The 25,138-nt window shown below is 43.5% G+C and overlaps 1 protein-coding gene across 1 annotated transcript; it reads left to right on the forward strand.

Annotated features, from left to right (window-relative positions):
• eeig1a (estrogen-induced osteoclastogenesis regulator 1a) lies at positions 1-23,088 on the forward strand. Its single transcript, XM_070904470.1, has 11 exons — positions 1-143; positions 13,911-14,031; positions 15,007-15,036; positions 17,131-17,247; positions 18,174-18,220; positions 18,980-19,131; positions 20,212-20,316; positions 21,008-21,203; positions 21,360-21,481; positions 22,091-22,160; positions 22,646-23,088. The coding sequence occupies exons 1-11, from the start codon at positions 1-3 to the stop codon at positions 22,689-22,691; spliced, it is 1,149 nt and encodes a 382-aa protein (XP_070760571.1). The 3' UTR covers positions 22,692-23,088.
• Positions 23,089-25,138: the final 2,050 nt, after the last annotated feature.

The following is a 25,138-nucleotide window of genomic DNA, read 5'->3' on the forward strand; positions in this document are numbered from 1 at the left end:
ATGGCTTTCTTCGTGAAAAAGAAGAAATTCAAGTTTCAGACCCATCTGACGCTGGAGGAGCTGACCGCGGTGCCTTTTGTCAACGGAGTTCTGTTCTGCAAGCTGCGGCTGCTGGACGGAGATTTCGTCGCCACTTCTTCCAGGTAAAAACTCCTCAAACTTCTTCAAGAGACACTTTTAAGTCTTTTGGACCATTTTAACATCATTTGGAAGTCGTGTCAAGTCACTTTAATACACTCACATGAGCTTTAAGTGCCTTTATGGAGCTATAAAGTGAATTTATTCACTTGTGTTGTTCTTAATGCAGTTTATTCTATTTGGTTCCTCGTCTTGTTTGTTGTGCTGAATATTAGTGACTTTGCAGGGGCTGCTCAGGATGTCTCGTGTTTTAGGTGGTCTGAGTTCATTTTTGTAGCATCCTAAAAGTCAAACAGACTGAATACTTTGCTGTGTATAAAATCATTACCTCGGGGTGTTTCAGGTTTTGCAGCTCAGCTCAGGCTGTGAAAGGAAACTCTGGTTTTCTCTGAGTCACATTTAAACGCAGGGTGTTGCCGTGTTAAGTGGCCTCTCTGTGTATCTGCACTGGACAACCAGACTAAACACAACCAGTTCATACTGGTCCAAGTGATCCTGTCTAGTAGCTCCAAACCTCCAAACCTTAAATAGTTTCCCTCCCAAACCCAGCTGCTGTTTTCTGCTGCTGAACTGTGGATCTGGTCAAACGACACGAGGATGATGAAGATGGCTTCATCTCCTCATTCCCGTCACATGACTCCAGACTCCCTCCCCGGACTTCAGTAACATCAACAACTTTCATCTCTTCTCCCTCCCCACTAGATGAGATTAGACGTCCTTGAACGTCTCGCCAGATGTCTGTTCCGGTGTTTTACACTTGTTACAAGGATGAAGACGGGACTGTTCGACCGTCGTAACCTCATCATCACAGTGAAAAACCTGCTAAAGGTTGAGGCGTGACTTGACAACCCTGTAACACAGTTTATGGACAGTTTATGCTGTTGTGTTACGAGTTAATGTGTTACGAGCTTCTTTTAGCAGATTCTTCTGTTTCCATGAGGTGTACATGTGACAAACGGACCTCTGGATGCTCTCCGTGTCCTACAGGAGTTAAATAAGTGAGCAAACCTCACAGAAAACTCTGGTACGGAGTTTAAGCTCCTTCTTTTCACAGACGGCCTCGCTGCTCCCTCGTTCTGTTACTCTCTGACCCACTGAACTAACCTCCACTTGTGAAACAACACATTCAGTTGTTTAACCAGCTAAGTGTTTTATTGGCGGAGCATCTCTGAACTGCTGCAAACATCTTTTTCAGATGAAAGGATGGACTTGATTTTCCAGGTCTGGCTTCTGATCTGGGCTCGGACACGTAAAGGATGCCCCACATTCAGGACTTCAGTTGTCTCAGTGTGTGGTCGGTGTCGGTGCCTCAGTCGGCCCCTTTTTTCTGCCTTTTATTGGGTCTTTTGGACTAAACTTCAAATCCCAGAGCTGACTGGAGAACGTTTTCTCTGCACTCGGCCTCCTTTTGGTCACGTAGCATCATCCTGGTGCAGTGTGTGTGTGTGTGTGTGTGTGTGTGTGTGTGTGTGTGTGTGTGTGTGTGGGAGAGTAAACACACTGACAGATCGAGATCATCTTGATCAGATTTCTTGTCAGCGGATGTTTTTCTTACCTTTCATCAGTGAGGAAAGAGCAGATTGAGAGTTTTCACTCAAACACAAACACGCCTGTCAGAGGCCGAGAGCATCTCATTGGTTGAGTGGAACCTCAGTGGGCGGAGCTAATGATTCGCCTATAGATGATTCTTTTCATTCATCGTTTAGTCCATAAGAAGTCAGGAACTAACGAGTTCCTAGTCCACAGGTGATATGTGTTTCATTGTCTGACTTGTTCATATCTGTAGTTTAATATTAACAATGAACAAAATGACAACCTGAAATGCTGCTTGTGGTCATCACCAACTCTGCAGCTCTACGGAGCTTTTTAGCCTCTTTTAGCTCCTTGTTTAGGGCACATTGACGGTTGTACAGTTTATTCTCACCGCTCTCACCACCACCACCATCATCATCATCATCATCATTGTTTCCAGCAGCTGTTTCCTTTTAGATTTCCTTGTGCTTCTTTTATATCTTTTCCTAATGAAATATTGCGACAACTATCGAGTGCATCTCCATGAAATTTGGCTCAGACATTCACGCTCCCCAGAGGATGAATTCTGCTGCGTTCGGTCATCCTTTTTGGTTCATGCTGACGTTAGCATTTAGCTCAAAGCAGCACTGTGCTGAAGCCTCTCAGAGACTCTCGGTGTTGTTGAATCTCAGTCCTGCGTGGAACTGTGCCACCTGAACGCCACACGGTCAGTAGGTGATAACAGTGATGTTTATCTCACAGAACTGCATGAAACAAAAGTTTGATTGACCTGTTTTAAGATAAGATCGAACTGTATTTATCTGGAGGGAAATAGCTCTGCAGCAGCTGCAGTTCAAAGTAGAAAAGGGTGCAAAAATATGAAATATCAATCAAGGTGCAAACAAATATCCAAAATATAAACAAGGTTTGAGAGCAACCGTCGCTGGAATAATGCAGAATCTGTTTTAGATTTAGTTTTATTATTAGTCATATATTTCATTGTAACGTATTTCTATTAAAAAACACTGATAATTGTGAAATATTATCCTGCGTCAGTTTCGTCTTTGACATCAAAGTTTGCCAGTTTGTTGCATCATGAGACAAAAACATTGAGCTTCTTCCGGCCTCTTCGGCTCTGGATCCAGTGACATTATTTAGTTCTGCCTCCAGAGGAACGCAGCCTCATAAAAATGTTTGTTTGTCAAACTAAAACTCCAATTTTCTGAGAAATAACAAACCACAGTGTTTAGAAAGCTCCCGTCCTCAGCAGCGAGGACAGCGGCCTCTGAGGCCTCCGTCCCTCTCAGAGGTCATTCTCCTCTCTGGAGGTTATATAACAGCTCCGAGCCCCTCCCTCCCTCCCTCCCATCTCAGTTATCATCTCTGAGGCTGAAAACAAGGCCCTCTCAGAGGAGGAGGCGACGGCGCAGGGAGGCTCCCTCCGCGGCGGACAGAGATTAGCGTTATGTCACGGATCTGACAAACCCGGTCTTTGTACGGGGGCCTGGCCGCGGGCCTTGCCTTGTTGTGGGTCGGGAACAGTGGGGGAATTAACAGCGAGCTTATCCAGTGCATGAAACCCCCCCCCACAAGATGCAATCCGGCGCAGCGGGGACATTAAATCAGGATGTGAAGCCGGGTCAGCTGCAGACCGATGGCAGCAACAATAGTGGAGAGATCTGCAGAGAAACTGATATCAGATATCGTGGCTGCTGCTGCTTCTTCTGCCGTGATCTCAACAGTGAGGCGAATGTTCAGCATTTTTCCCCTGATGAATGCACTGATTGTCAAAATGATTTTCAGGCCTCGTAAAGAGAAGTCATCTCATGAGGCTCAGTGGGAGTGCAGACCGGGAAGAGGCCTGCGTTAAAACAAGGTGTTTTCCGTGAATTTAAAGGCTCATCAGACAGAGAGAGAGAGAGACGTCGTGTTCTGTCCTCTTGTGGTTTCACAGTTTTAGTGATGTATAACATAAAACTGCACATTTATAACAGTTGGACATGGAAAACACAGAGTGGCCAAATGCAAAAGAAGAGTTACATAAAACCCTTCGTGGATGTTCAGTTTTCTTCTCAGAACTTGAAGGAGGAAGTTCAGGAATACTTGGAAAAATATGCAAGTTATACAAAGAGGTTTTTCATTTTGTTGTCTTAATATTTCTGTTTATGTAGATCTTAGAATAACTACTCCAATACTTAATTCTACTTACTTCTTCATTCAACGAGCACCCGTCCTGCCTTCATGTAACAATCCCAAACATTTATCTGCACTCAGACTCCAGAAACCCATAATTGCCAAAATCCTCAGCGTCTCCACGCCCTTCAGAACGCTCTCCAATGGCTTTATACTGGAAAAACCTGCAAAATCTCACTTTAAACTAAACTAAATCAGGTTTGTGTGTCAGTGCTGACTTTTTTTTTAAGCCTTTGAAGTGATATTTTAACTTTCCATCTCACAAAACAGACAACAGGTGCACATTACACAACTTTCACTCATCAAGTACAGATAGCAAAGAGAGCTGGTGTTGGAAAGCATCCACTACATCCAGCCAGCTTTACTGTAAATGCAGCCAGTCAGATGTTTAGAAACCATATGGTCTCCATCCTGGTTTGGCCGGAGTTCAGGCTTTTATCAGCTATGTCTGACTTTTAGTTTGACATTTAAAGTTTACATCTGATGTTTTTGTCCATGCTGCTCCTGACGCTGCATGATGCCACTTGTAAACGGTGTGAAGACACAACCCCAACAGCCTGACTGTGGGTGCAATGACATTGTATTTAAAAGTCAAGCGTTAGAGGCTAAAGACACCTGAGAGGAGGGTGTGATTGAGCAGAGAAGAAGAAGTGAAGTCTGAGAGGCTGCAGCGAGTGTTTCTCATGTGGCAACGTGGACAGATTGTGTTCATTTCCTGTTCAGATACTGATCTAACCTCAGCAGCACTCAGCATACAAACTGTGTGTGTGTGTGTGTGTATATCTGTAGGTCTTTAAGGTATGTAATTGTGACCCTCTTGTAACGTGTAAATTGTCCTAATACACACTTTTGCTTTGAAGTTTAATACCTCAAATTTGGAAACACAATATTTACAGTAGTTGACAAACGGCCTCATCACACGGTCCACTCCACTGAGGATGAGGATCATGTGACTTGATCGAAAGCTTCTGATTGGTTTGGATCTGTGTCTGCCCAAAGTCGATATTAAAACATGGCGCTTGGACACCTGCGCTCAAAATTGTTATTTCCCGTCTACGTGGTTCATGTAAATCTGATGAAGTGGTGCGATCACTCACTCTGTAACACTGTTGTCAAGCTGTTTCAGGTGGGGTCACTGTACCAGTATCGTGTCATGCTCTTAGACTGTGTTTAGGTTGTGTTAGTGTTTCCCAGCAGGGAGCTTCAGGATGTAGTTCTTAGGACCCTCAGGGGTACCAGGAACTTTTGGGTGGAGTTGGCAGGGCTTCCTGACAGTCTGCTGTCTGGCGTCTCCAGCACTTGACTGCTTTGAATAGTTGTAAATGGCCTTGTTGAAGTTTTTAAGTTCTCATTGATGACGACGCCTTTAGTCTCCAGATTTGTTGTTTCTCTTAACATTTTTATGGCCTTTTTTTTTCAGTAGAGAGGGATAAGAAACATGCGACAAAGGTCTCCAGCCAGTCACATGGTATCCTCGTGCCATCATTTTTGAGTTTGTTCTGGGACCCAAATAGACACGCATGCCTCTGTGTGCATACCACACGGCGAAACATATGCTCACATGTTCAGCACACATCCAGCCGGCTCACTTGTAGACAAGTGGACATGAGCAGATGATGGAGTTCACGTCATGTGGACTCAGAAATCAGAATCAGGTTTATTGGCAAGTAGGTTTTCACATATAAGGAATTTGCTTCGCAAGTGCTGCAAAAGTCGATGTATTGTCAATGTAGTTCTGTGGTGCAGGAGCACAATGCTGCTTATCTGCGGTGTCTGTTTCTGTGCAGCAGCTCTGAGTTTTAGTTTCACATCCCTCGAGCTGAAAGGAGCTCTAGTCGTCACCTGTTTACCTGCTTTCTCCGGTCCGTGCAGCCCCGCGGGCGGCTGCGCTCCCTTCGGTTGTTCTAATCTCATGGCTCTGCCCTGCTTTGACTGTTCTCGTGGGATCTACCATGAACCAGCCTGAGCGCAGCCAGGTTCCCATGTGGTGATCGCTAACGGTGGTAATCATTAACCTCCTTCAGTCGATGCTGCGGCTCAGGCATCGATGGTGTTGTAAGATGATGTTGAGACAGATCTTGTTTTCCTCCCCAGTGTCTCCATAACGGGCTGTTAAAAGTAATGTTTTACACATTTCTCAACTTCTTCTTTTTCCAAACGACTAGTTATTCAACCGGCAGAAAATGAATCTGCACTATTTTTACCATCAGATAATCTTCATCTTCATCAAGAAAAATTACAAAAGAAAAACATCTGGTTCAGCTTCTCAAATGTGAGGATTTGTTGCTTTTAACGGTTTATTGCTGTAAATTCATTATCTTTGGCTTTTGGACAAAAAAACGGATGATAAAAGTAGTAGTAGTAGTAGTAACTGCAGTACAACAAGTCACACAAAGAAAAATTAGCATCTCTGTCAATCAACCAATCAACGACCACCAGTCTTCTTCTTCCGTCACCCTTTTGGATCTACTAAGAATCATCTAATTAAAAATGGAGAACTGGGTTTCTCTCGTGGTCTGAAGGATTTCAGGAACAAAGCAGCAGTAAACGTCTCGTGTAACAGCCCCATGAGTGTTGGCTCGAGTGAAGCAGCCGGGGAGTTCAGTGGAAACACAAGCGGGAAGCCATCAGTGGAACCACCTCTGTTTAAAGTCATCCAATGACTTTATCAACAAAGTGTAGCCGCAGTACTTTTCAAGAGTGCTGCTGTGAGAGAAAGCGTCACTTTTTTCACCTGGTCGAAGCTCCTCAGATGTTGGACAGAGAGGTTGGACATTTGGCGTGTGAGAGGAGGGAAGAGTCGAGAGGAAGAGGAAGGAAGAAGTCCAGAGAGGAGCGAGTGTGTGAGGAGGGTTAGAAATCGACAGGGACGAGCAGCTTCTCGGCAGCTGTTTCCTGTTTTCATCTCACTTTTCCAGCAGTTAGCGTTTTGGTGGGATGTGAGGGGAGGTGTGTGTGTGTGTGTGTGTGTTAGTGTAGGGTGTGGGGGTGTTTTGGACATTATTCCTCTGGTATCAGGCCAGGTAATCAAATGTTCTCTTCCTCCATACAGGGGAATTCCTGTGAAATTATTTGCCTCTCTCTTCTAACATTGACCTTTATGATTTATGCATTTTATTCCTAAACTGACAAACTACAACTTAGGTAATCGATTAATTGTCAGTTATCAAGGAAAAATGCCAAACATTCACTGATTTCAGCTTCTCAAATGTGATAAATTGCTTCTTTTCTCTGTCTTATATCTTTGTAGATTGTAAATCTTCAGGTTTTATACTGTTGGACAGAACAAGACGTTGAAAGACGTCACTTTAAAAATAAATGGACCTTTTTCTAATATTGTATGAGCTAAACAAATAATTGATTAATTTACATAACATAAACATCTTGTTTGACAAAGTGTATCTGAATTCTAGTAAAATGGCAACCTGGTACGATACTCCAACAAAAAACATTAGCTCATGTGGCTAACTTTAGCTACATCATAGGATGTTTTCTTGTCCAACAAATGTAACACCAACTCCACATCCACCTCCACCTTTTCAAATGCTGTTTGATGTTGAGACGCTTCCTCTCTATAATAAAAAAAAAGAGAGTAAAGTTGGGAGACTCACAAGACTTATTAAAAAAATGGCCGAAGTTGATGCAGCAAAGGTCGAGGTATCCTGTCTCTGGATCCTACATTACCCATAATGCAACCTATCTTTTCTTTTGACTCTACCTGCCGGGTAAGTGACCATCTCATCCGAACGCAACACTTGAAGTCTCCGTGCCCAAACTGAGATAACCCTGATGACGTCACTATGACATCATTTTGTCAGACTTGACGAAGCAGCATTTTGTGACTGTTTTCACGGCCGTGTGACGAGTGAACGGACCTTCATGTGTAAAATGAGCGTACTTTCTCTTCGGATAATGTTTATTCTGTAAAAGTTGCACAAATATATGGGTGATGGGTCCCAGATGTTTGTTTTATTGCTGTTTTAATGGCTGCTTTAACATCTGGGACAGCTGTTGAAAATTAGCCTTTTGGCTAACGCTGGCACAATGACAGTGATGTTGATCAGTGTGCTTTGTCCCTGTAAGATAGTGAGTGAGGGTTGGTGGTCTGTCCAGTGTCTTGTTTAAAGGTTGTAGGCGGTCATGTGACCTTCTGGGTTCAGGAACATCCTCCCTGACTCCTGGCCCCTCCTGCTGCCTGCTGGTTCGTCCCTACGTCACCGTCCCCTCTGCAGGATCTGTCTGCTTCCTCAGCACTCTGCTCTCGGGGCTGTTTATCTGAGCCCTCGATGCGACCCGGTCCGGCTGCTGTTTGTGTTTCTGCCGCGGCCGGGGCCCCCAGGAGCCACGCAGCCAGGATGGGAGATAAGGATCCCATGCTGCTGCATTGCTGACATGTTGAGTCATCACATGCTGGGGTCCTGTTGAGGGCAACTCAAATCAGGGGCTTCATGTTTACAGTTCAGGCTTTCTGATGACTTTAAGGTGCGATCACATCTTCGGTTTGTCTTCTTCAGTCCGAATCGCACTGGAGAAGTTTCCCTTCTTGTTGCATTTGTTGTGTTTGCTTCCTTTAGATTCAGTTTTTCCACATAACAAGCCAGCCAAGACTTTTAAACAGAAGTAACATGGACTCAGAAACGGCTCGATTACTGGACAGAGTTTTAATAACCTGTCGTCGTGCCAGATTGCAGATTTCTGGCAGCAGGGAGAAGGTCAAAACCAATCTGATTGCAGTTCCTGGAACTGGCTCTGCATGATAGATATACTTTATGGTATTATGTAAGGTTCCCAAGCAACAGTAACATCTGATTAGTAGATATCGGTCGGACTCCACAGACGGCACAGACATCTAATCATCAGCTGGATGAAGAAACAGATTTCCTAAACAACATTGCCAGTAAGAATCATATAAAGATCACAACTTCAAAACAACCTAAAAAGGCAGCTTGAAGACAAGCAAAGAGCTGTCTGCTCTGAAGCTGTGATTTAAATTCCCAGGAGAGACCAACTGTCTTCACTTTTTGCTGACGTTTCTTTGTTTGGACTTACTTCATATCTGATCCTGGTGTCCTCATAGTTACGTTGCATGCCATAAAACCTCAGCTGGGTACCACTGCTGCATGTTCTATCTTTCCTTCTCTTCCCAGGTTTTCTGTCTGTATCTCCACTAAAATAATCCATCCAAAGAAGTACTTCACATCCTTTGTTTCTCTTCCTAATTATAAACCTTGTCTCCCGGTTCTTCCTCCTCTGCTTGCTCCAGTGATCGTTTCTCTTGAAGTTATAAATCCTCTCTTCCTTCAGCTCCCCAGCTTTTATTTGCTTTCCTACGACTTCCTAATCTCTTCTGGATATTCTATAGTCACGGGAATATTTAGCTCCGTCTCTTGTTGGCTTACTCTGCCTTTGACTCTTGGCCTCCTTCCTTTAATTTGCGTGTAATTGTTGATGATGTAGGAATTTGAGCCTGTTCTACTTTAGCTCTCACTGAACGTCAGTAAATGTAAATGGATTACATTTCCCTTCAAGCTGGGAGGGAAAGTCAGTCTGTCTGCAGGCCTTTTCTCTTCTCTCTGTTGTTTTATGATCTGCGAGTTTGCTTTGGTTTGAGGCTCTGAGCTCATTTTTGGATGCCGTCACTTTTGGGGATTGTTTTTCAACACAGGACAGCGTCTCTGCTGATGTTCTTTTTACTCAACAACAGCAGCGACAGTGAATAAAGTGTAGTTTTTCTCCTGCATCCTCCAGGGTGACGTGTTTGGGAAACATCAGGTTTTGCTCTATTTGCAGCTGTCGGAAATGATGTTTGGTTGAGGGAGTTTTCTGTTTGAAATTACACTAATTTGGTTCAACTGTCCAACATGATGAAAGTATAGCCTGCAGGACAAACGCATGGCAGAGGACACGCACAATGACGGGCTTTGTGTTCGTTTTTCTCTGCAGGCGTTATCATGTCGGCCTTCAGTCCTGTGTTTATGTGAGCTCGGCTCAGCTGCAGCGGAGCTGCTCCAGGGTCTGTCTACTGTCACTGTGTGCTGAAGTGCTGCTCGTATCTAGTCTTTTATTTTTGGAGGAGTCAAGTGTCTTTACACAACGATAATTCTCTGATCTGATAATGTTTTCCTTCACTAAAGCTGCTCTTGCACACCGTGAATTCTTACTAAGTGGATCAAATACTTCTGACTGAGAAGGAACTGATTTGTGTTCGATGTTACGCTCCAAAACCCGTGAGAGTAAAAAGAGCAAACAGGTTGCAGGTGAGATAAAAAACAAACGTCTGAGGCTGAAAGAGAGTGTTGGTGCGAGCGTCTCCTCCTCCTCCTCCTCCTCCTCCTCCTCTGAGCTGCTGGCAGAGCGTTGGTGGATTTGAGGAGTGTGAGGTTTCCATGGAGTCTGAACAAAGCCATCTGGACTGAGGAATGTGGTTTGGGAGCGCTCCCCGTTACACACTGGAGAACCAATAGTGTGGGGGTCCTGATAAGAGCTGAGAGAGCGAGTGTGTGTGTGTGTGTGTGTGAGCTTTTGGGTTTCTACTCTTCTGAGAACCTTCAGGGATAGATGGATGAGAGAAAGTCCTCCCAGTGAGGACATTTTCACCTCTCTTCACCTCTTCAAAGCGTTTAGAATTTAAGTTTAGGATTAAAGAGGATTACAACATGATTTGGGGTTTTTGGTTTTGTTGTTTTTTTGTCTCCTTGTGAATCCCAAGTGTTTTACTTTTTTGGTTAAACAAGCTCAGACCTTTGATTCATGTCGTTTGGATGCTTTAATATCAGTAAACCCTGTAAGAGTCATCCGTGTTTACTAGCTCGCAGTCTTCTTCTCTCCCGCCACCTGTAGATAGTCTGACACCGTCGGTGGGACTGTGCATCGTCATGCCTCCATGAGATAAACAAAGCCGGGACCCACGCTGGAGGGAAACAGCCCCATAGTGCTACTGGAGGTCTACAACTCTTTAATTAATTGTTTTTAACAAAGGTTACGGTATAAAGGACACAATACCTGATCTCTATCTGCATTAGGTATTTTTCAATTATTCGATGACTCATTTTGTCTAGAAATAAAAAAATCATAAAAGATATTTTAAGGTCAAAGGGCTCAAAGTGACTTTTTCAAATTATTTTAATACAACAGCCAACAATAAATAACAGAAGCTGTCCTTAATTATAGTTGTTTAATTTTATGTAAAAAACATAAATATGCAGGATTTTAGTTGTGTTTTAATGATCAGCGGTTCAGCTCTGGCTAATGTTTCCTATTAAAGGTGTTTGTTCTTAATAATGTGATGAAACATTATTGAAAGTGTTTAAAGGGAAGAAGATCAGTGGTAGAAATCACACCTCACGTTTGGAGAGATGGTGGGTAATGGTGAATAAGGGGGGGAGGGGGAGTGTGAGGAGCAGCTGCTGCTGGTTTGCACTATGGGTTGTGTGTGTGTGTGTGTGTGTGTGTGTGTGTGTGTGTGTGTGTGTGTGTGTGTGTGTGTGTGTGTGTGTGTGTGTGTGTGTGTGTGTGTGTGTGTGTGTGTGTGTGTGTGTGTGTGTGTGTGTTGTTGTTGTTGTGGTACATGTGCCGTTAGCACCTCCATGTACACTGATTTTAAATACATCAAAATCATGAAAATAATTATAATAACAATATTGAAATAAAACTGCAATTCCAACAGAACAGTTGACTAATCGATGAATCGATAAATAGACAATAAAGTGTCGGGACATTCCCTGAGCACACTTGTGATCTCCAGATGGTGAACCCTTTTGATTTCAGGACGGATCTTGAAAGAGTTAATGTCCTCATTAATCACCGAGTGGAAGCTGAAATAGTTGTTGTTCCCCGATCTGGTCCGAGGCTCTGTGATGGTAATCCTCTTCCTCGCATCCTGACTTGCTGGCGACGTGTCGTGTCTGAACACTGACTCTTTTATCCTCTGATGCTGCATGTCGTCAATATTTTCTGGAACAGTTTTAAACCGACTTTAAAGGCATGAACTTTATTACAGGCCTTTAAATGTTCCTTTCATTTTGTTTCTGCTCCCACTGTTGTTATTATATTAGACATATATGATATGTTGTATTGTTTATGCCCCCTCGCCCTCCTTCCTACCCAGTGGACATCATCTATAGATTGTACAGTGTTTATTCATTATTATGTCTTAATTGTAACCTCAGTTATTTTATTTATATTCAGCAATAATCGACGTTATCGAGGCTGTACTTGTACTTAACTTGATGTTCCAGAGTCGCAGCCGTAGAAGCAGCTCATCAGTTCTAGCATCTCTACCATGAAGCGCAGTGTGATTTATATGTGGTGGAATTAAGGAGGCGTCATGCAGTTTAAGTGACTCCAGAAACATTTGGCTGTTCGGTTGATCTCCTTCTCCTCAGCGTGTTGTTGGACAGAATCCCATGAAAGTTCTTCAAATGAGCCATTTAAGAGGAGAAAAACAGGACTTGATTGACAGAACATTTACACAAAGTATGGTGCTCTTTAACAGGATGGTATTTAACTGAACTGTTGACATTCACAGAGCAGTGGAGGTAGGATTTGTAGTGATTTCTTTTACCCATAATGGGTATGCAGCTCTTTAGAAGACAACTTCAAACTGGTTCCCTGGTTGGTGTTTTGGACGTCTCCCTGTTTTAGCACCAGAGTCATAATTAACTACGAATAACACAGTGAAAAACTCAGTCGTAGCCACGCTAGCTGTGCTCTTTGGTGCAGGCTGAAATATCTCCAGAAGGATTCAATCAGTTATCAAAATAGTTTTCTGTGATCACATTTTTGTTATCATTTGAACCAAAGAAATGCAGACATACAGTCAGAAATACAGCAGCGAGTAAAAATAATAAAACTCAACACTGTATTTACATAACATACACGTACACACAGCTCACCCACAACCTAACCTAAAAAGGTGGACATATATATACATATCAGCATTAAAAAACTCAGTATCATACTGAAAGATGTTGACAACAATTAGTAAAATAGAGCGATTATAAAGGCCAAACAGGGAACAAAGAACTGACACAGAAACAGGACCAGAGGGGGCAATAGGGTATTTTTCTGTCGACCCACTAATCGATTCATTGACCAGTTGTTTCAGCTCTAAACAGGAGTGTTGAGTCATTTTACAGATGACTTGTTTCATGTCACAAGTGCTATATTAAGCAAACGAGGATGTTTCAGTGCGTACCACCACACAAATCTCCATTCTTCTCTTGCTGCTGTGCTTTTCCTTGGAGTTTGTTGAACTTCAGTCACACCAGCTTTTGCTTTCAGAAACAAACAGATCAGTGACCCTGTCTGTTTGTACACCTACAGCTGTGTTCCCACCCTATAGCCAGGATGTATGGACACTTAAAGGTTTTCCACTGGCATCTCTGACAAGGCAAACTATGTTTTCACAGAAGTCTGTTGACCATTGTACACAGTTTCCTAAAGCAGGTGGGAAAATCCTGACAGACAAACCAGCTTTACATGTCGGTAATGTGAGGTCACTTAGTGGCTCGAGAGACTGCCAGTTCACCATCCTCAAACGAAACGCTGCATCTATCTACAGAGTCAGCTCAGCTAAGTCAAAGCTAAGCTAAAACTGTAATCGGTGTCAGAAGCCATGGGAATCGGCTCTGTAACTCAGTTAGTTTTGGAAAAACTTGCTCACTTGCTGTTCTGATGAATCTGATCCTCAGTGGACACTCTGGTCATGAGGCTGTGAGACGGGGATGACATAACTGGAAAAAATGTGTTGTTGTGGAGTCAGAGAACATAGCCAATCAAAAGCACAAGTTGCCAAGTCTTGAAAGTGTTTGGGTTTGACCTAAATGTCAGAAACATTTAGAGGAAAAGTTGTCGTTTAGTTTCTGTCTGTGTATAAATACACCCTTTAGGTTGTGGCCATTTTACATGATGTGTTTCAGTTTTATTGCCTCAGCAAATAGCAAAATGAATTATATTACCATCAACCAAAGTCTGCTACTCAAGAAGAGGAGTAAGCACGGAGAGGAAGAGTACGAATGAAGAGATTTATGTGTGATTTGTGTGTTATTCTTTTTTTCTTCTTACAGGGAGGAGGTTCAAGAGAACTGTGTTCGCTGGAGGAAGAGGTTTACCTTCGTGTCTAAAATGAGCGCCAACCCCCACACCGGAGTCCTGGATCCTTCTGTCTGCAGGGTCTCAGTCAGGAAGGTATGACTCTCCTCAAGTCTGGAGATAAACTAGATCAATACAATGTCTTATAACCTTTAGACTTTGACCCTAAAGAATAGAAAACTACACTCCTGTTGAGTCAGAACGTTCAGTTAGTGTAGACTTGTTTTACTTGCCTGCTGGATGGTTTTTAATCCAAAGAGTGACGGCGAGCAGTTCTGAAATACAGAAAAGAGATTCTGTAAAGACTTTAGGAGTGTCGGTTCACATCAGACCCTCTGGATTTTAGCACCTTGGTAACAAATAATGCACGATGAGGTGTCCCCATATTAGAAAACAACGGAGAAGTCAGTCATTACCTCCATTGAGTGTATTAAGGTATGAATCAAGGTGATTTGCAGGACAAAAGATGTCAACCTCATGTCTCTTATTGATGAAACCAAATCACAGTTCATTTTGAGGGAGTCAGTGCTGCTGTGCGGTGTGGAGCGGTACACTCAAGCATCACCTTCAACGGCGTGGATCACCTGGAACAGGCGTCTACCTCAGCTCAGTAGTGCAGTACCTGTCCAGATGTTTATGCTTTTTTACACCTTTACAACTACACTGGACTACTTCTAGTAGGACAAGTGGGTTTTGCAGAAACACACGTTCCCCCAAGTAAGGTATTAAAATACGTATAATTTGGGTATTAAAACTCAACCGGCATTGAAAAGTTTTAAGCCCTACAGAACTGCATCCACTGACCAACTTGAGAACCAGAAACATGGTACAGACCGTTTTTAAGAGGTTCGGAGACATTCTCACAGAAATGTGTTCAGGATATTTCAGTGCAGACTTGATGCTGAACCTCCCATGTGAACGCCGCCTCGGTGCCATTCTCTGAGGAACCATGAGTGTGGTCTCAGCCTGTAATTTCAACTCTCTCCCTGGTTGGGGCCCTGTAATTGGAGGCCTCTGTAATATGAAGTTGGATCAGTTGGGTTCATTACTGTCTTCCTGTTTTCCCTGCAGGAACTCAAAGGAGGAAAAGCATACACGAAGGTAAGAGCTTGTGTCTCCCTCTCGGCCGCCTCACCTCTCACCTTCATAAACACATAGAAACAGTGACAGATGAGCTCGTGTCGGTCTCTGTAAACCTTAATGCCATATCGTGTAAATATTAGCATTTCTCGTAGCTCTTTGATGAGCACGCTACGAGCAGGGAGCGACAACGAATCAAAAGCTTGTCTTCAAGTCTTCATTTTCCCAGAATCTGCAAAACATCCTGCCGACACCTCTCTAACCGTAACTGTAAGAGCCCCCGACAAATGAGTCACGTCTCGTGAATGAAATTACAAGGTCAAACCCCTCACGAAGGTAAATCTTTGTTGATCCGTGGACGTTGTTGCCTGACAGGAACAGTTTCCTCTGTTTTTGCCCCTTCTCCATTTAGATTTCCTTTAGTTAAATATACCCCGCTTCCCTCCTTAGAAGTTAGCTTCCTTAAACACACACCTATGAAAACAGAAGCTCCTAAAGAAAGGGAAACCTGGTAGAATGAAGAATGGGAACCTTTAGCTTGAGAGAGCTGCAGAGATCATTTAAAATAACATTGTGAATGCAGTTCAGACAAAGGCAGGTTCCACATGGCAAGAAGCCGTGAGGCTTGTCTCACAGATAAAGGTCACGTAGACATGTAGAGTCCTTATCTGTGTAATCTGGAGCTGTGTGGAAATCCCTGACCTACACTTAGTAGATGTCTAAATGTACATCAAGTGTCACATACTGAAGCCATTTTATCTCTCACAGGCACTGAGAATAATGGTGCCTTCAAATTCCACTCATGGTTTAAGGTAAAAAGGGATCATAGGGCCTCCCTGAGACCTGAGACTCTGGCCTCTTAAGTTCATTGCCCTGATTTGCAAAACCTGTCCCGGGTGGTATAAAAGGTGACTGATGTATTTTATCCTGAAGAAGGCAGTTTGCTCAGCGAGCCAGCTCCTGATTAGAACAGGTGTGTGTTCAGCTTTTTAGTGATGTTATTAATTTAAAAAAGTACGAGTTTCCTAGTTCACACACAGTACTTACGGCGGCCTCCCACCAGCTGATCCGGCTGGGCTAATCCGGTCCCAGAGGCTGTTCGCCAGAAAACACACCTGGCAGCGCCTCCTCATCACCTGCTGTGAGGTGATCACTGTCGCCAAGTGCTTGTTGGGTCTCTGTAAATGATATTAAAGAGTACGGTCTAGACTAGTTTTCTTACATCTGGAGAACAAGATTTGTAGGCCGGGCGTCTCTGCAGCACTACGGGACTTCATTATAATGCTGTTTGGTCACACATTTGACCTTTTATCAAAGATAAATGCTGCGATGTGGGTATCGCACTTATTGACACCCAGCTGGTCTGAGCGGTACGACTTGGTGAGAGAGTCCCCACAAAGCAAACGGATCCTGTCGCTGTGGACGATGACATTTCAGCTTTTATCCTCTATCTTATCTACGTTGCGCTCTCCTTTCTATCTCTTTTTATCACTTCTTTTCTAACGAGGTAATGAAGACTAAAAGCCTCCCTTTGTCTGTATTTGTGCGATGAAATACAGACCAGTATAAAGTTGTCTTAGTTTTGCCTTTATGCTCGCGCCTGAACCAAAATGTGCTGCTTTGTGCACAGAGATGTGAACCCACAAACGGACTGTATCTTGTAACGGGAGACTTCCTGTCTCACCACCTTTCCAGAGGAATCGGTCCCAAACGGGAGGCTGACATGAGTCTTGCTCTGGCCCTCCTTCCATGTTGTAATTAATTGAGGTCACAGCGACTTTAACAAGTTACATCACCACCATGTGCTAACTGTACACCTGCTCGCTCAGCTCACTGGAGAATATTATCATCTAACAAACTATTTAAACCTGCCTGTCTTCAGTAAAGCCGCTTTAAAAATAGAGGTTTCCGTCTTGGTCTGGTTTGATGTCTGTGAAGACTGACGTGTGGTTTTTGCACCGTCATACATTAAAACTTCAGAAGCTTTAACGATGTGAAATTGCTTGGTGTGCTAAAAGATGGGTGTCGCAGAAATCTGTCCTTTTCTAAACTAAACTAAAGGCCAGCGAAGCCCTCCATCATTGAATGAACTGGTCTTCTCCTCTTCACCCCCAGCTGGGCTTCACGGACCTCAACATGGCCGAGTTTGCGGGTTCTGGCTCCACCGTGCGCTGCTGTCTGCTGGAGGGATACGACACCAAGAACACACGGCAGGACAACTCCATACTGAAGGCAAGAGACGGATAGTTAGTGACCAAACATACGAAGCAAAGATTGATGTGAAGAGAGAGAAAGGAAAAATAAATTGACTGTTTATTCCCTCAGGGTATAAACAAGGATTTTAATGTGCCATAAATTTTATAGGTTTCAAAGCCTGAAGCAAGCTTGATCATTAACTCTGAGACTTTGACCTTTGACCTTTCCATTGATTGCTTCCACTCCACAGATTCAGTCAGAGCGGTAAAAGGTAGAGGATCAATGGTCCCTTTGTTATGTAAAACTTCTGTTTAAGTGCTTTGGTTTTTCTGTTGAAATGAAAATATATATTTTAGTTCTGTAGTTCCATCTAGAGCTGAAACGAAGAGTCGATTAATCAATATGATTGATCAGTAACGTGTTTGTAATTGTAGCAAAATGCTGATCATTTCCTTGTTCCAGCCTCTCAGCTGTGAGGATTTGCTGCTTCTCTTTGTCTCATGCGATAGGAAAGTGAATATGTTTTGGTTCTGGACTGTTGACGAAGGATGAATCGATTGATTGATTGAGAAAATAATCTGCAGATGAAAAGTGGAATAACTGTTAGTTGAGGCCCAAAAATCTCATCACTTCTGAATAAAAGCTGCTAATTTTCTCGGGCAGCTGGAGCGGTTTCATGTCTCCGTGGGTGACGGAGCTTCTGGTTTATTCACTGAGGAGTTGAGGAGCTCTGCAGCGCCACCCGGAGACCACCAACACAAACTGCTCCGTGAAACAAAGATCAGAGTCTCGAGTAGTTTGGCCACCTCATTCCTCTGGTAGACTTCTTGTGGTCTAGTTATGTGTAACTCGTACGTCAGTGAGCTTACTGGGAATTAACTGTAAGCTCCTCCAGTTAGGTTTTATTACTGCTTAAGCAGCCAAAACTGTGTGGTAACGTTTCTTTTTATGTCTTTTTAAAGGTGATCATCGGGATGACCCTCCTGTCTGGAGATCCGTGTTTTAAAACGTGAGTAGTTCAAATTGTGAGATTCTTATTTATTTATTTATTTGTTAATTTATGATTCATTATTATTAATCACACAGGCCATTACAGAGAGAGTGGAGACCATCTGTTTAAATGAACTGCGCAGGTGACAGTAATTCATTCAATCATAGATGGGTTTTTTATACTCTCATAGTTTTTCAGTCTTTCCTTGTTAAACATGATGTCACAAATTTAAGCTTTCCCTTTCCCTCTACTATAACTTTCTACTTTAAATAAGTTAAAAGTTAAACACAAGTTTTGGAGATAAAACTGGTTCATCTAAACCAAACTTTACATTTCCACCTGGATAAACTGCGTCCATCTTTCAGAGTCTTTCTGTTGAGCTCGGCAGTGATTACAATGAGAATTCCTTCCATTTTGTAAAACAAATTACAAATTTACCTCTGTGCGCTAATAGTCCTTCTGCAGGACAAATGAACACTGTGTACTGAAACCTGGTGTGCTCCAAATGATGTTGTTTGTCCTAAATATGTGAAGTTTGTTGAAACAAGTCGTCACATTTGTTGAGGGAGTTCTGCACGTGTTTGAGACCACAGGTATTTATTGGTGTATATTATGTACATTGTTAAATACTTCTATTATTCGTGCTCCTCTGTCTGACTCAGTCTCCCTGCGGTCAACAGTATGAATCTTATGTGAGCGTGCCAAGCTAAGCAGAACTGCAGCTCTGCGCTCATTTAATCTGTTCCAGACTGATAAGACGTGGTTTTTTTCCTGCAGGCCTCCCAGCACCGCAAAGTCCATCTCCGTCCCAGGACGAGAACACACCCTGCAGCTGGACTGTAAGGGGGAGGGAACGGCCGAGCCCGGGCCGGCCGGAGGGGTCTCTCTGGGCCGTGCCACCAAGCCTCGACCCTCCATCATCAGCTCAGGTACGACTCATGCCTGGGCTGAGACATTTGTACTTTAGTCAAGACCAGAAAAGGACTGTTTCTCCTCTGAGAGCACGTTATGTTCTGAATCTGGATCCGAGCTGGCAAAACACCCAGTTTCCTTAAGCCAGTGGTTCCCAAACTGGGGGGGGTGGGGGCACTCTGTTAGTCTTTGAGTTTTAGCTCAACCTGAATAGATGCTGTATGATGAGGGATTTTGGAAAGGATTTGGCTTTGACAAGCAGATGTGCTACTCGATTTAGAATCAATAAAATGGTATTGAGTCCCAGCCCCATTTCCAGGTACAATAATGTTTGAGGTCCAAAGGGATTTGAGTTTAGACTGAGATTAACAGATTAGATAATGTCCTATTTGCCTTGTTCATCCTTATTGTCCCAGATTAATAAAGAGTGCTTCAAATGCCAAAACAAAGAAACCCTTTATGTTAGTTTGCTGGATGTTGAAGAACTTTTAAATCCAGAATGTAGGAATGTAGAATGAAAAGAGTACGAAACATCAGATAAAGTGGTCTTGAGACTGGACTCCAGTCTTTTAGATCTTGGCCCAACCCGCCTCGACCCCCCTCTCAGCCACATGTGTTTCAGAACGAGCCAAAACGTCCTGGAAGAAGTTCTAAAAAAAGATCTTTTTGAGAAGATTTTACGATTTTCCTCACATGGAGAACTGGTGTTCATGATCTGTTCAGTTGGAATTAAAGTGAAAAATTAAACCTGTATTTGTTCCAACTTGGAAAATAACTTGAAAGGCTGAAGTTGTTCGCAGCGCCGGAGCGTCTGGTTCGCGAATCGGTCCAAAACACCCTTTTTCCACGCAAGGAGAAGTGCTCATTCAAGGTCTTCAAGGTTTCATTACAAACTAAATGAGTTTACAAAAGCAGCCGATTGGTTGGAGTGAAAACCTGAACACGTGGTTGTGAATCTCAGCTCCTGTGAGTCAGAACTGGCTGCCATCACTGAGTTAAAACAAAGACTTGGTGTCTGATCCCGCAGAAGAATTTTGACTCAAAATAAATAAATATGAAGTGCTAACAGTGTTGTTTTCTTCTGTTGGTGCCTTCAGGTCTACTGGAAGAATCAGAAGGGAACCAGTCCGGTCATGCAGAAGCCTTCCAGTCTGGTCACTCTCGTAACTCCAGCTACGCCAGCCAGCACAGCAAAATCTCAGGTACAAGATGCACCTACAGTTTCCTTTAGATTTCCATTTCTGAATTTTATTTTACATGTGTGTTGTCTGGGGCAACATGTCATGATAGCCTCTAGTAAGGCAAACTGGTCCCAGGTCAGGGGCCAGACAATAAAACAGGCCACACCAACGGCAAGTTTTGAAGCATTTCTGGAGCGTTTTAGATGTTCTTGATTGATTGATGTGTCCTCTGATATCTTCTATTGTCTCCTCTGACGTCTTCTGATGTCTCCTCTGATATCTTCTATTGTCTCCTCTGATATCTTCTATTGTCTCCTCTGACGTCTTCTGATGTCTCCTCTGATATCTTCTATTGTCTCCTCTGACGTCTTCTGATGTCTCCTCTGACTTCTTCTATTGTCTCCTCTGATATCTTCTAATGTCTCCTCTGACGTCTTCTGATGTCTCCTCTGACGTCTTCTATTGTCTCCTCTGATATCTTCTAATGTCTCCTCTGATGTCTTCTAATGTCTCCTCTGATGTCTTCTGATGTCTCCTCTGATGTCCTCTGATGTCTTCTAATGTCTCCTCTGATGTCTCCTCTGACGTCTTCTAATGTCTCCTCTGATATCTTCTAATGTCTCCTCTGATGTCTTCTGATGTCTCCTCTGATGTCCTCTGATGTCTTCTGATGTCTCCTCTGATGTCCTCCTGCGTCCCTGCCATCCTGCAGGTTACAGCACTGAGCACTCCTGCTCCTCCAGCCTGTCAGACCTCACACATCGCAGGAACACCTCGACAGGAAGCAGCACCTCTGGGGGTTTGGGCTTCATTGCTGACACACCTACAGAGGGCGACAAGGACGCAGGACGTCCAGAAAGACCCCCTCGACCCCCCAGGCCTGTCTTACCCCCTAACAGGCCCCCCAGGTACAGGCGCACAGTCCTCTGGTCATGGTACTGCCAGGATTCATCATCCCCCTTCAGATTGACATAAAAAGACAACATGGAAATGTGTAACACTCCAGTTCAGCCCTGTTCTAACAACACATTTCTTCTTCTCTTCTTCTTCTCATTGTCTTTCAGAAGGAAGCAGGACTCAGTGGAGAGTCAACCCTCTTGGGTAAACGACACTCGCATGGATGCCGACGACATTGTGGAGAAAATTGTCCAAAGCCAGAACTTTGCAGACATCAACAACACTGAAGGTACAGAGGGAGTGCAGAGCGCTGCAGAATAACAAGATTACACAGTGATCGACCATCAACAGTGCAGCTCCAAGTCAGCACGATGTGTCTGTGTGGTGTTTCTTATGAGTTACTAAAAGGTCCATAACAGGGTGTCAAGGCGAGTGAATCGTCCCTCAAAGTTTTGTATGATCGAAAGCTGAAAGACTTCATGCGAAAGAGGGCGAAATGTGCCAGAAGTTCCAAGGTTACAGACACAAACAAAGACATGCTGCTTGGCACAATGTCACATAAAGAGAATTGTTTACTCAGTGTTTGCTAACAAACAAGCCACGTGCTAGCTTGTGAGCATCGACTCGCCCTCGACAAGAGAAAAGTGTCTGTTCCTCTGTGTCTGTCACTGGGAAGCTGTCTGCAGGGGTGGATTATGGGAAATGTAGTCTCAACTTTGCGAATCACCAGCAGTGATGATATCATGATCACGATACATTGGTGTGATCACTTCTTTGGACTCAGCTCTCCTTCAGCTTTCCAGCTCTGCGTTTTCTCTCATTTTACCGCCCGTGCGTTGTTGCCGTCTGGTTTCCGTCAGCGGCTGCTAACTGTGTTTCTATGTTTTCCGGCTTTCAGACAGCAACCTGCGTCTGTTCGTCAGCAGAGACGGAACCACAGCGCTCAGCGGCATCAGGCTCGGAAACAGGTGAGAAGCTCGACTCTCACTTTCTCTACCACTTCCTCTTCTCCTTGATTCTCGTCTCATTTCCACTGTCTGTGTGTCGCTCTCGCTTCCTCTTTGTCTTTTGTCGCTTTCACTTAATTTTCAGCAGACTGGAGTTTTTAGTTATAGAAACATTTCTGCACTAAAAGAGGTCAAGAATGTGAATGAAATGTGAAATGTGTTAGCATCAAATACATTTTGTTTGCTTATTCTTTCATTAGATAGTTCCTGAATTACTTCATCAGTTTAAAAGACTCACAGAAGCTGTTTGTTAAATAAGTCTTGTTTTATCTTTCTCAAAATTATAAACTTTCCATGTTTCACTTACAATGTGGATAAAAAGTTCATCTGCTGCCCTTTGACTCTTTGATTCCCGCTGACGTTGCTGCTGCATCACACATCACACACACCGATGACCTTGTTCACACACTCTGACTCTCGCCCCCCTTATGTTTGGGTCCCTGCAGGGTGTCTGCAGGCGGGTACGAGCCCGTGGTGATAGAGAGCCATTAAACCGAGACCAGCAAGAGAGGCGACACGTGTTCACCTGCGGGTCGTCTCGTCTTCGGCCTCCTGGTTTTCCTGGAGCTTCAGCCGGTCTGATGCCGTGAGGGGAAAACCTCGTCAGTTTGCACTTTATGTGAAGTTTGTCTGCACTCCGTTCAGCTGGTGTTGTGATGTCGAGAGTGAAAGCGCCAATGCACGAAACGTTTCTCTGAGGCTGCCTTGTGGTGTGTTTAACCAGTAACAACGTTTTGGATGTGGATTTAGATGTTAAAGAAGCCCAGAGATTTCAGGAGATCACACTTTTATGGTAATTTTACCTGTTAAAATAAATTAAATCATCCATATGTCCCCAGTTTATTGTGCTAACTGTACAGGAAGTAGGCGACAAGCATTAGCCAAAGTAAGAGGAAGGTCTCTCTGTAGCGGTGTCACTACCACCTCCCGACTGTTTTTCCAGCTCTCTTCCTTTGTGAAAACTTAAACTCACTACAGACTTTAAACCTGCTCAGAATTAGTGTCTAATATGGAATTATTTGGGACTAAAGTGTTAGCTTGGCTATGCTAAAAAACTAAGAAACTAGCATGCAGCACAGTGGGGTCTTTTTTAGGGACAGTCTTAATTAATAGCTGTTTCTTACTTCAGTGACTGTCCATAATATACGTTCACTGCTCAAGAGAGGCCTGCGGTGATCCACGTGGTCCGAGTGCTCGAACTTCAGTCTATAAAGCACATTTAATTTCAGTATCGGCACAGTTCATTCTTCACACCACATTTGTTTCTTCTTTCTATATCCTACCTTCTGTCATCTACTTCACCTTTCTACGCAAACTGAACATAAAACATGGACAGTAACCTGCACATGTGTCACAAGTGAATGAAGAGTGACCTCTGCTGACTTGGGAGTCTGTTTCTGGCCAAAATGATGGTCTTTAGACTGAATCTCAGAGACCATCTGTGGAGAACATCTTGTGTGTGAGTGATGAAACTATATTAAAGACAGTTACAGAGAGGGAGGAATTCCTAACTGCTGTTATTACCGTCAGTGACAGGAAGTTGCTGAGGCTCAGCTGCATTGCAGGCCGGACTGGGGACGTGTGGATGATGATGGTTTTCATGTTTTACGTTCACTCCTGGTAACAAACCGGACAATTTATTATAAACTTGATCAATTCCTCTAATGTCATGACACAGTTTATCCACAGCTCCAGCTGCATGATGTTCATCTGAACCAACAATCCTTCTGTTGTGTACTTGAGACTTTAAGTTGTTCAGCCACAGATTCACGGCGGTTTCACTGGAGGTCATTTTTTAACACATCTGTTTTTGTTTCACATTTTTGTTGCTGCAAACTGTCTCAACTGAAATGGAAAGCAAGAATCCTACCGGCTTCGCTGTGTTAAGATACATGTGGAGTTTATTTTTTGTGTAACGTTGAACAGAGTTTCATTCCATTGGTTTTGGTTTAGCACGGCAACGTTTCCACCTTTTTAAAACTATAACTTTCTGTGCAGTTTACAAGTGAATTGGACCTCCAGTGATGGGCAACGCGTCCAACACTGAGTGTGATCAAGAGTTTAAAACCACTGAGCTGCCGTGAGGATGCAGAAACTCTTTTTGTGTGAAGTTGATGGTGTTCCCTGTTGATCAGGGAAACGCAGAAGAACCACTTTGTGCCTGTAAAGTTTCTCTCGAATGACCCGAAAGCACGGCTGTGATAACAGAGTGCTGGTGATGGTGAGGAGGGAAACACTGCTTCCTGTTTTTGTTTCTTTATTCTGTTTTCTCTTTGTGTCAGTCATCATCATCTATCCCGCTGTGCGCTCACTGTATGCTACTGCTGCTCCATCTCCATGAAGGATTCATCGTATAACATTTAGTTGTCCTCTGCCAACACAATGAGAGGTCAGCTGAGAAACACTAGTTCTGTGGTACAAACTGTTCTGGGTTTCCTTTGTCCAGCTGAAGAAAGAGTGAACTCCATGAGGAGGGATTGCTGCAGCGGCTGTAAGAGTCTTTGTTGCCCCCTGGTGGAGCAACGGCCTGCCGTCAGGTTTCTGCATGAGTCTGAGCCCTTTGGTGTTTACGAGGACGTTTACCTCGAGTTTGTTTACAGATGAACAAACACCAAAGAGGCAGAGATACATTTTTCTCTGTTTCTCTGACAAACAGAAGAGGGATCGTAATGTTGGCAACCAGCTGGCTGGTTCATGCTGTGTTAGTTTTAGAAGCAAGTTTTCTGTTCTGACGGAACAAGAAGGATTTTCATCTTGTACGGAGTCTTAAAGTCTTATTTTTGTTTGTTTGTAAAAAAGGTGAAAAAAGCTGCCAGTCTGAGGAATAATGCTCCCTTTTTTTTTTAAATGACATGGATGTTATGTCCAAGATTGTCCAGGAAAACTGAAGTCTAGGGTTGCAGCTCATAACAATTTTCCTTCTGATTAAATCTGACGAT

The sequence above is a fragment of the Enoplosus armatus genome, chromosome 4 (genome assembly GCF_043641665.1).
Source record: "Enoplosus armatus isolate fEnoArm2 chromosome 4, fEnoArm2.hap1, whole genome shotgun sequence".
Lineage (NCBI taxonomy): Eukaryota > Metazoa > Chordata > Actinopteri > Centrarchiformes > Enoplosidae > Enoplosus > Enoplosus armatus.

Excerpts from the sequence above, each read along its gene's own strand:
- eeig1a (XM_070904470.1), top strand. The coding sequence starts at position 1 with ATGGCTTTCTTCGTGAAAAAGAAGAAATTCAAGTTTCAGACCCATCTG. Across the intron at positions 144-13,910 it reads TTCGTCGCCACTTCTTCCAG|GGAGGAGGTTCAAGAGAACT; the intron begins GTAAAAACTCCT and ends TTCTTCTTACAG. Across the intron at positions 21,482-22,090 it reads AGACATCAACAACACTGAAG|ACAGCAACCTGCGTCTGTTC; the intron begins GTACAGAGGGAG and ends TCCGGCTTTCAG.